The 12121-nt window shown below is 44.6% G+C and overlaps 1 protein-coding gene across 1 annotated transcript; it reads right to left on the bottom strand.

Moving 5' to 3' along the window:
* Positions 1 to 1928: 1928 nt before the first annotated feature.
* On the bottom strand, positions 1929 to 8323 carry ca4a (carbonic anhydrase IV a). Its single transcript, XM_062485908.1, has 8 exons — positions 8170 to 8323; positions 5033 to 5077; positions 4729 to 4893; positions 4497 to 4642; positions 4164 to 4256; positions 3936 to 4002; positions 3694 to 3857; positions 1929 to 3510 (listed from the first exon to the last, which is right to left on the bottom strand). The coding sequence occupies exons 1-8, from the start codon at positions 8228 to 8230 to the stop codon at positions 3331 to 3333; spliced, it is 921 nt and encodes a 306-aa protein (XP_062341892.1). The 5' UTR covers positions 8231 to 8323; the 3' UTR covers positions 1929 to 3330.
* Positions 8324 to 12121: the final 3798 nt, after the last annotated feature.

Genomic DNA, 12121 nt, shown 5'->3' with positions numbered 1-12121 from the left:
TTTCGGCATCCTTGAGGTTTCGAGATCAAAGGTCCGCATTCTTTCCCATCATCTATCACAGGGCTCTCTCAAACCCTCCATGTGTTTGCTATTGTTTGGCAGTTAATCACTGTGTTCAAATTCCATTTGCCATCAAAGAGATTGAACCTGTGTTTCACTTAGCAGTGAAACACAGGTTCAATTTGCTGGCACTGGGCCGTTCCTTAGTCCTACAGGGACACTGTAATGTATGGAGCGACGTAAACCCCTCACATTCAACCTGGGAGTGAACGATGAACGTGCAGAGAGCTTAGTACAGCGTGTTCTCTCTGTCAGTGATGTGATGCCATGGCTGCTTGTATTAATGTTGTTCTTGTCAACAGGGGAGAGGAGGAGAGGAGGTGTTTAAGGTCCAGGTGTTACGAGACCCACTTACATCTCCGCTGACATTCATGAGAGGAAATAAACCTTTGGCCCCTCTCTCGATGGCTTCCTCTAGATTGCTATTTCCATAAAAACAAGGGCAGGGAGTTCTGTTGTAGCAGTTGGCTTCTCCTGTACCTGGCAAGACAAGAGGCTTGTTCCCCCGTCTGTGTATCTCCTTGGCCGCACTGCCCTACTTGGCAGACGAATAATAAACTCCACTGCATCAGCGACAACATACTGCTCAGCATTGATATTAACAGGGATATGAATAAAAAATGAACTATCATTGATCAGGTCAGATATATTTCCACGTAACTGGTGGAGGCCTGAGAAGACTGTGTCACAGGGCTGCGCTGTACTCAGCTGTGAGGTTGAACTCCTGAACTGTGTAGAGAGGAGAGCGTGTACGGATACGGGAGGCGCATGGAGCAGTGCTGCATCATGACTTTATCGCATGAAGTGGTTGAAGCTGTCGAGGTGTCAGAGTTAGTCTTGGCCCAGTTCTGGGAGGACGTTTCCTTCGGTGGTGACCTTTACTAAGGGTTCTCCCCCATTCTTGTTGCATGGGTATCTGATGGGCCCCTTGGGGCCAGTGGGGATGCCTCTGGTTTCTCTCTGGGAGAATGGGGGTCTTTGTTCTGGACCACCGTGCTGTGGGGCAGAGGGGGGTCGAGAAGGGTATAGAGCAGGGTGTTCTGTTGACGGGTGTTAGACTCTAGTAACAAGGGCTCGTACTTTTACAGGCCCAAACATTCACTTAGGTTAGGGGTCTTAACTGAAGATGCACTAACAAGCCATAGAGGACTGTCGAGGAGAGCAGAACAGGAGCTCTTTCTCCCAGCAGAAGGGCTTTGTGTGCCTGTTCTCTCTGTGAGAGGGCGCCGTCTCCTCCAGCCTGTCTGTCACAATAAGGCTTTTGATTCCTTACTGACAAGAAAGAGAGAGAGAGAGGGTTGGAGAGATGAAAATCTCGTAAGGGGACCGAGTTTATAGGACACCGGCAATCTGGTTTGAAAAGCCAACAGTCACTTTGGGTTGAACGTTCGTGATACAATTTCACGCCTCATGGAATAAAGTGTTTGCGCAGCTTCTTTACGATACTGTGTCTGATTGCGTGTAGTTTTCGTGGGCGTCACTTAAGTGTGTGTGGGTGTGTGTGTGTGTGGGCATGTGTGTGTATGTGTGTGTGTGGGACAGCCGTAACGTCCAGAACAGTCAATTAGAAAAGGATTAGCAGGAGGGCTGAGATATGTGGCCGTTCTCAGGATCGCCGGGGAGCGGGACAGGAAACTGAGAAGAGGGTCTGAACCCCCAGATCACCAGGACAGCCGAGCACAGGCCAAGTCGCTATTCTAATATCACCTTCCTAGGTGCAGAACGGCAGCCTCCACTCCGAGGCTGAGCCAGGGGATATGTGTATGTCATTTAACTCCAGGAAAACAGATGCTTGTTCAAGATCTTGCTTGATATTATGACCTACTGTCAGAAGAGAGGATAATTAAAATACAGACAGAGTTTAAAAAGGCATGTCAGCAGTTTATTGTTAAACTAGAACACATTCTTCATAGTATTCATAATATTTTCAAGCATTACAACTAAATAAACTGAACCAATTTAAAACTGAGCAATTCCATACATTTACAAGAGTAAACTTATTTTGGTCAACTTGATGATGCAGTCTATTTGTCTATTACATATAGTCTCTTCTGACTAATTATTGTTTCATAAACTTTGAAATACATATAAATAAAATAAACAGTGTCCTTATATCAATATACACATACAGTACATAAATACATGTGTACAAATGACACAGTATAGAAGTATAGCTTGGCAATTAAATATTGGAAAATCTACATTTCAATCAGCTCGTTAAATCTTGTCTCACAAGACAACTGCCCAGATCTCTTGTATGATTTATTTAGAACCCCTCCGAATAAACAAATCAGATTGAAAACAACAGATTGAAATTCACAGTAAATAACATTCAGTGCACCCAGAATCCTAAAATACAAGCCATGGACACAAATCACGTATTCTCAGTATCAGACAGAACAGCCTCACACAACAGCGTCGATTTTTGTGATCATCAGAGGCTGAGAAAGATGCGAAACAACGCTAACATTTGAGACGGAAATGGTTGGTGCTAAAAAGGAGTCAGTCGGGTGATATATCACTTGAATCTCTGCCCAGTCACTGGCTCTCTACGTATTCTGCTCCCTCATTGACCCCCTACCAGCCTACTAACGACCTATCTTCAGAGCATAGTGGCGAAGGGGGAGGGGGGGGGGACGATGACGCTCCACCCCTTCCTCCTCCTGATGCAGCGTGTGTGTTGGCTGGGGTCTGGGAGGTGGGACACGGCGTCTAGCTACAACCCTCAGAACAGACCAGCGAGCCGTTCGTCATAGACCGGCCCACGCCCCTTCTCCTCCCTGTGGTATTCACGTGGTGAGGCGACCCCAACACCCGTGGCGGCTAGAACACCTGACTCATGGCACTGCAAATACCCTGGACATGGCTTGCAGCTTTCTCCTTTGACCGATGGGCTTAAACTGGAAAGTATTTATGACGGCGCCTATTTATAAGTTGCAAACGCTATTCACACGTTCCATTGGAAAGCACTTCACGTGTCAGGTCAATGATTGGCTTCGGTGACCAGAACAGTTGTCACCTGAGCACGGAGGATCACGTTTAGATTGACACTGAGATTAACTACATTTACGTGGCACTTGACGAGGACGGCTGAGGGCTGGTGAACCGCTTCCTGTGGGCCTTTATGAGCATGCTGGTGGCGTTGGAGGCTGATGTGTCTGTGGTTAGGGCATGGCTGATAGTGCAGGAGTTTAGTCTGTTGGTTGATTGGTTAGTTTGAGAACTCATCGTGTTCATGCAAGTCGCGGTGCGGAGACAAAATGCTATTCTCTAGTTGGGCTGGGCCAGTCCCATCGCCATGGCCACAGAGCCTAGCATAACGGCCACGCTAGCTAAAACCACGGTGCCTCCCGACCGGTACACCGGGCGTCCGTTGAGAGGCTGAACGGGCCGGTAGTTCCCCACCATGGGCTTCCCATCATGGAACTCCAGCTCAGAGAATGCCTGCAGCTGGAGGAGCGACAGACACACAAGTCCATGACACACACAGGACGGACAGTCCTGTACACAACTCATACAGCAAAACACACTGTGCCCCAATGTAAACGTGATCTACAGTAATGATGCTCTACCGCTGTGCTGTACTTATCCCTGGATGGTGTGGTTGGATAGTGTTAGCAAGCTGTAGCTAACCTGGCTCTTGCTGAGAGGGATGGGTTTCTCAAACACAGTCCAGACCACGGCCTCGCTGCAGCCCGGGGTGGTCAGGGAGCCCATGTAGCGGTAGTAACTGGTCAGATTCTGGCGAGGTGGGATCAGATGGTCCAGGGAGATTGGGCCCAGAGAGGTGTTGGCACCTGGAGGTGGAGCAGACAGGACGTTAGAACAAGTCAATTTTCTTTTCTCATGGTTGGTTTGTGTTTTGAGCTACTTACTTGGGTCTTTGATGTTTTTCAGGGCATTTATGATTGGCTCATATTTTCTGTTACTACTGATGGATTGCTAAAAATGGAAAGTGATATAAGGTTTTCAATTACAATTAAATCAAATTGACTGTGCGCTCAGCTTTCTCTACAGTCAATTTAACTCACACGTTTTTAAGGGAACGTGCTGCCTAACAAGAGACACACAAAAAGACTGAAATACAAAATGTGCATTTTAACCTCATAGAAAAATCCAAGTACTGCAACTCCAGTCGGGTCGCTCAGTGCCTCTCCCAGGGATGTGTAATGTTGCTTCATGTGAACTATGTGCAGCTGTAGGGGACAAAATCAAATCAAAATGTATTTGTATAGCCCTTTTTACACACAATCATGTCACAGAGGGCTTCACATATGCCCATAGAACTGCCCCTCAACCAACCTAAACCCTCAAGGACAATGGACAAAACACATTTACTGACAAAACCAAGACAACAACAAAAAAAACTCCTAGGTTATAGAACCAAGAGAATGTTGCGACCAGAGTGGTCCTAGACTGCAGACACCACACTCTACCTCCATGGGGTACTGTTCTCCGTCGATGGTGTGCTCAGAGCCCGGTCCTCCGTTCTTGCCCCAGTGCAGGTGGAACTGCACGGCCTTGTAAGGCATCGCCAGGTTTCCACCCTCCACCTTGGCCTGGTTGGGGATGGCCACCTGAACTGGAGAGGGGAAGACACGTAAGCTTGGGACAGGGGTGACACCTCTGAGCTGTGGCTGCTGCTGGAGCTAACTGCAGAACATGTACCAGAGTGGCCATTGTTCTTAATGACGCTCCTGAAAGTGTCCTGGTAGTTGAGGAACCGGAAGGGTGTCAGATGGTCATCTGGGATGGTCTTCCTGGTCACAATGTTGATGGGAGACTGTTTCTTTCCTGCACATTCTCGTTTGCCATGATCCCACTTTTCTGGTGCTGAGGGCAAATCAAAAGACACCAGAATAAGCACTAAGGTACAGTCTCACAAACAAAGGTCATGTCAGAGGAATATGGCATCAATGTTGTTCTTTTATGACGAGTGTGATTTCTGACTGTTCATACTTGACCAACTCACCATTACACTGGTTTTCACAGGTGAACTCAGACTGGTAGCACCAATCTGAAACAACGTGAGTGATATGTCAATACCAGGGGTAAGTACTGAAGGCTTGTCATAAGATAAACAAGTTAACAGTCCAGTCGTTCAGGACTCAGGCCACATCGTTTGAAAGCAGAAGTGACACATAACTCAACTTCATCTTCAACCCTTGAGTTAGTCCTTAAATGGAAAAGCCACTTTTGACAGAGAATGAACCGATTCTAGGTCTGGAAGTCATGAAGCATATGGTCGTGGGTGGATAGGTGGATGGGTGTGCCCCCCCCCCCCCCCCCGCCCGCCCCCCCCCCCCCCCCGCCCGCCCCCGCGGGGTTGAACATCAACAGCCACATATCCTCCGTTAGTCCATACAGTACATCTTATCTCATCAGCCAACAATGTACACACTCATCCTATTGTCAAACCCTCAGCAACAGCAACAATACTCTGTCTGTTTTGACAGAGTTTGCACTGCTTACTCCTGCTCAGCTAACATCCTGGACCAACAGCACCCTTAGATTTCAATCATGTTTATCAAATCTGACCCCATTATCAATAGGTTTTTTTTTTACCACAAACATTGTATTGTTCAAGTATAGCTTTGAGTCAACTGTTATTCCCGGCAATACAAATACCCTAATACAAAGAACGGTCTTCCTATTGTCAATGAACACAAAGACACTCAAGTTAGAGTTTCTGTTTTGTTTTTTTTTACTACATTTTCCAAAATATACGGTACGCAGTGATCCAATCTTTGGAATCTCTGAGGTCATATTCTCACATGATTGTTTGAGTATTTATTAATATTTCACAAAAGGGTTGTATGTTTCCACCACCCACTTTGAGACAAATGCCTTCTGCAGATATATCAGCAATCAAATATTTATAAAACAACTCACATGCACAAAAAACATGCAGAGTTCCCTACTCTATTATCACAGCTATGCGAGAACATGAAGGGCTTCTCTCTGTTTGTAAAGGATGTGTTTTGAATTGAATACAAATGCTCGGTTTCTTTGCCACAGTTAATAAACCACTTCCTATAATCACGATAATGGCTTTTAAAAATAAACTCAGCACAGGTGAAGGGATTAGATTTTCTTTTCAATTGTGCAATTATCAATAAATTGATATGAATCAATAATTGAAGTGCCCATGTGCACTCTCTGTCATATCAAGAATTAAGTAAGTTATAAAACACCCCCAAGTCACAACTTATAGAGTAGCCTGCTTGTAATTGGAGTGTTTAATAAGTTTGAAGTCAAGAGATTCAATGTAACATTGTGGATGAAAAAGTTAAACATACATTTATCATAATAATCAATGAAAGATTGGATTAAACTACATCCAATCAGGTTTCATTGCAGCAATTAGACAAAGGTAGTCTAAACTTTGAAATTTTATGCCGCTCTAAGTAGTAACATCTAACAATGCTTTCAAAGGGGAGTGCGATTTTTAGCGGCCAGAGTAGGAAATTGTCAAAGAGAAACAAAAGGCGATGAAAGGAAAATAAATACATTTGTCTGCACGTCGGTTGGAAAGCAAACATAATAGGATATTAGGATATGTTGAACAAAGACAACGAGAGAGATCTTTTATGTCATTGTGTTTGTACCACATGCGCCACAACAATCTATACATGGTTTAATAGGTTGTCCTTGACATAAACATAAATGAAAAATAACATGACAGACCTAAAACTTAGTTGCGCAGATGAGTACCCTTTCCACTGTCGGTGACGGATGGACGTGAATTTTTAGGAATGGCTAGTCCAAGTTTACGGGCGTCTTTGAAGAGCAAGGACCAGTCAATCAGCAGATATTTAGATTTCTCTCAACCATTTCCATCAATCAGCGGGATAGAGGGCTTTTGCTATTCTTAGGAAGTAGCCGTTTTAACGCAGAAATCATTTAGGAATGGTATCATTTGTGTTTTTGCATCGCATCGGCAAAAGGAGCTAATGTAGCCTGGTCTGGACAACGGTATGAACAGCAGAAAAAACACGACAGAGGGGGGATGTTTAGCAATTCCCAATGCTCTTAGTTTAATGTCGGTTAACTTTTTTTCCCCCATCATTGCCTTCGTTGTTTATTTCAACTGCTGACGTCCAGGGAATCTAATTAAAGCGTACTTATTGCTGATTACAATGAAACTTAATTATGGGTCCTAAAATTGATCAAAATACCATTGGATTTTAACCCGTCTTCACTCGTTTGCCATTTGCCGTTTTTACGCAGAGTTTTACTCATGCGTCTCGCTGCGGCAATAACGCAAGACCATCTCATTGGCTCGTTGAAATGTGTGGTGGCAGGGAGCAGGTGCCTGTGGAAATATAGCCCGTTTCTGTTTTAACTGATTCATGTATGCTTCATAACAGATCGATTTGAGGCATGGTGAGCGTTTTCATATTTAGCTTCCCAATTTACTGTGGTATGAAAAACCCTAAACGTCTGTCACGATGCGACTGCATGTCCTTGAACAGCATGTTCGAGTCTGAGGGGGAAGGATTTTAGGATCTGCATGCCAGCAGTACTGTGACGCTCCTGATGAATGCCTGGGAAATATCTAGGATGGACAAGGCAGGTGCTGTTCGGAGCTTAAGGCTAGCATTTGGGTGCCATTTGGGAACCCATCGACATGTAAGAAAAACGTAAAGTTCCTGAGAAGAGAAAACAGGTAATCCAACTTCAACCTGTTGTTTTTAATTTGTTTAATTCGATATTACTGATATAAAATCTATATTTCTAAACGTTTGTTCTTTAGCCTATTGGAAAAATACCAACTGACAGTAAATTTACGGAAGTTTTCCGACAATAAATAGCCTATCTTATCAAACAATTTTGTATAAATATCAGGTGCATGAATTAAAGGGGTCCTCAATTATGAAATAGATCATAAAGAAAACCTGTTGTAAAATAAATGAACTAATTTGAGTTATCTTGTTAATCTTGCTTATAAATGCTTCAAATATTATCAATTAGGCTATCAATCGCTTGCAATACCGTATTAATACAAGAGGGAAAAGTGTTGACCTATCTTAAAAAAAAGAAGAATACTTTGATCAGATGTTGTTACAACTTTACCTGTATGAAAACACAATAAAGAAATAGACTCACCTGCCCCAAAGCACATTTTCAACAGGGACGCCAGGAAAACGGATAAAAGAAGATGCTGCATTTTGGAGCGTCTGCAGCTCAACCGAAGGAGGGCAACACAATGACTTGTTTTTTCAATGTGATCGCATTCTTCCAGGGGGTCCTATACTTATCTATCACCATACTCGACAGGAAAGAAACCTGGCCCCTCCTCCTCAGACATCATCTATCTGATAACAAACTTCACTGAAAATAAATCCTGAACTATCAATGACTCCATTTGCATGGAATGGTTCATTGTAGTGATTGGTTGAATGTGTAACAATGTGCATGTGTTTCTCAGCTGGTCACCTAAACGGACATGTAAACACAGCCACAGAGCTCATAAGTGGCAACTGGACACAGCTATTGAACATCAGTGTATTCTAGGTCGACACTGGGCCACAGGTGGGATCCTGTTTGGCATGTCAAGCATATAGTAGGGTACAAGCTCCAGACTCCCCAAAACTCAGATTTATCCCTCTATTCCCCTCTGGCATGAAGAGACCAGTTCATGTTTAGCATGGTCCCTTGGCCCTCACCTGAACCACAGGTGATTGCATCTAACCCCCGTCATGGAGTATTTGATCCATACTGAATCCCTTTGTACCTATAGAAAACCGGTAGTTTGTCACAACACAAACAAGCACATAAATATGTAGACAAAGCCACCTCTTGAATCATGACGGAATAGACATTGGCTTAATATAAAAATATTTAATTAAATATATTTCACATTCAAGTACAGTAATATGACATTGAATTGCTGACCAATCTCCCATTCAAACACATTCACGTACGGGTACTAGAGCCCGCTCAAGTCAAACCACTCCCTCAGCACTTCCCATGAATTAACATTACGCAAGTGTGTGTGTGTACGTGTGTTACTGCTTCGTCCAATCAGGGAGTCCCACCCTAACGTATGAAACATTCATATAACATTACAAAAGATAACCCCCCCCCCGCGCTACTCGTTGCCTCTCCGTCTTGGCTGCATGTACAAAGTGACTCTCACCTCCTGGCTACACAAGGGGAAACAGCTTTGTTTATGGCTGTCAAGAGGAACTCTGGTTCTCCTGTAGCACATTCTGAGGTACGAGACAGGGAGGCGGAGGGTGAAGGCTACCGTGTCGGTGAAAACAATCCTCCTGAATAGCTCAGCACGTCGGGTACGGAGAGGACTAGCATGTCAGGACTGAGTCACATCATTCATGTAAATGAGGAGTTCTCGATGAAAACTGAGGGGGAAGTTGAGGGCCTTTTGTTACATTTGAGCCCTGTGTGCTCGGAGTGCGATACCTTGACTGCAAAACAGCTCCATCTTGTGTACAAATAATGAAGAATGAATGAAGGCAGCAGTTGCACACTACAAAGGACCATGGGGGCCTCTTGCAGCGATTCAGTGAACAACAAGATATAAAAGGAGGCCCTAGACATTGCTTACATCCCTGTAGAAATAAGAAATAGGTCATTAAAAATGTGGCTTTCTAAATCAGCGTTCGGATCAGCTTTGCTTACTTGTTGGGTGTTTCTAGAGTGTACAATGACTTGTCCACAGGACAGGAAGAAGCCGGTCTAGTGGCGACATCTCCACATCAAGAGGAGAGCAGATTGAGATACGAACAGCTCCCCCTTGTGGTACCGGTCTGAAGGTCATTGCCACAGGAATGACAAGAAATCTTTGTCTGGTTGGGTGGCAAACCTGTATCAAATGACAAAGGGAGGGAACAATGTGAAGCACAACATGTTTGGACACAAAAGAGGGGAAAGAATACAAAACAATGATATAGATCATCTTTTTATTAGAACCCTTGGGATAGGACTTTTACAGTGCATTTCTTTACAACAATTATTGAGTGACAGGTTTTAGCCACTAGTACAGATCAGATAACTATGTATATATTACATTTCTGGGTTCCTCTAAGATTTTACCTTCATCAAAATCGCTTGACAACCCCAAAATGTTCGGCAAAGGACAACCATACAGGCTCACTAATTCATTGAAATCATCAGATCATCCATTATAAACACAGTAGCCTCATATTCTAATAGAAGTTTCCCTGTTGATCTTTAGTCGTTTGTTTCCATGTTAAGCAGCTAGCGATCTGTACCATTATACATAACCAAGCAGTGGCCAATTAGTATCCTGCTAGAATCCATGAGAAAAAAAGGCTTAAAAAAAAAAAAAGAAAAAAAAAAAAGGAAAATATGGCACTATTGTCTCAAGAGAACACCATCAGACACAGACACATACCTTGCAATAAACAAATGAGAATAAGCCAAACTCCCCTCGGTACAGGAAAGAAACATTTATAGCACTTTGTTGATTCCAGACTCTGGAGCCTTATGTCAGGGAACATTGTGGGACCAGATGATACATCCACATCCAGCCATCTCTCAACCAGGCTACTACCCACCCACCCACCCCCTCCCCTAACCCTCATCCACATCCAGCCATCTCTCAACCAGGCTACTACCCACCCACCCACCCCCTCCCCTAACCCTCATCCACATCCAGCCATCTCTCAACCAGGCTACTACCCACCCACCCACCCCCTCCCCTAACCCTCATCCACATCCAGCCATCTCTCAACCAGGCTACTACCCACCCACCCACCCCCTCCCCTAACCCTCATCCACATCCAGCCATCTCTCAACCAGGCTACTACCCACCCACCCCCTCCCCTAACCCTCATCCACATCCAGCCATCTCTCAACCAGGCTAATACCCACCCACCCACCCACCCCCTCCCCTAACCCTCATCCACATCCAGCCATCTCTCAACCAGGCTAATACCCACCCACCCACCCCCTCCCCTAACCCTCATCCACATCCAGCCATCTCTCAACCAGGCTACTACCCACCCACCCACCCCCTCCCCTAACCCTCATCCACATCCAGCCATCTCTCAACCAGGCTAATACCCACCCACCCACCCCCTCCCCTAACCCTCATCCACATCCAGCCATCTCTCAACCAGGCTAATACCCACCCACCCACCCCCTCCCCTAACCCTCATCCACATCCAGCCATCTCTCAACCAGGCTACTACCCACCCACCCACCCCCTCCCCTAACCCTCATCGCACTTTCAAGTGACCTTTCATTTCAAGTCTTATCAACATTGCAGGAAACCCTCTGTATTTGGGAACAACTGGCAAAAGCTTGCTTTGTTCCAACACGTGGCCGTTTAGATTTTTAGTATTTTTTTGAAATGTGTTTTTTTGAATTTATTTTTTTTACCTGAATTTAACAGACTTGGGTGCATATCTAATTGAAAAAATCTCAAAATGTAAAATAGGGTTTTGTCCCTACAGATTCCTCAAATTGTTGCGACATGGCTATACTTTAGCATTGATAAAGACAGAACCACATTGACTGTGCATACAGTATATTTTTTGAAAACATTGCAGGAATGAACAAGTACACAACCCACTGATGCACATGAACATAAAATAGCAGTCTTCCAGTTACTCTTGCCCTTTTTTTTTTAAACATTACATTCAGGCTCCACAGAAAGATACAACGGCAAGTAAACAGCAGATTTCTCCCTTTCACTCGAGTTTGGTCTCAGTTTCCCTCAATACACAAACAGCTTGTAGTGCACAAAATAATAAGAATACAAAATTAGACTTTTAAATACTGTAGCAGCATTTTTTTCTGAAAGCCTCCAGTATAACAGGGAAAGGCTTTGGAGTCCCCAACACTTGGGAAGGTGAGAGATTGTCCACTGAGGAGTGTGTGAGTGTTTATCTAGGTGTGTTTGGAGAGGGGATACGTTGTTTTTGTTGAAACTACTTCGGGGGGGGGGGGGGGGGTTGAATAGGTGAAGCCCCTCCCTGAGGTTCAAGGTGCAGGGGAGGTATGTGTGTGTGTGTGTGTAGAGGGGCAGGGGAGGTGTGTGTGTGTGTGTGTGTGTAGAGGGGCAGGGGAG

This window comes from Osmerus eperlanus, chromosome 19, assembly GCF_963692335.1.
Source record: "Osmerus eperlanus chromosome 19, fOsmEpe2.1, whole genome shotgun sequence".
In the NCBI taxonomy this organism is placed as follows: Eukaryota; Metazoa; Chordata; class Actinopteri; order Osmeriformes; family Osmeridae; genus Osmerus; species Osmerus eperlanus.
Note: the sequence above shows the minus strand (reverse complement) of the source record. Positions and strands in the feature narration are given on the sequence as shown.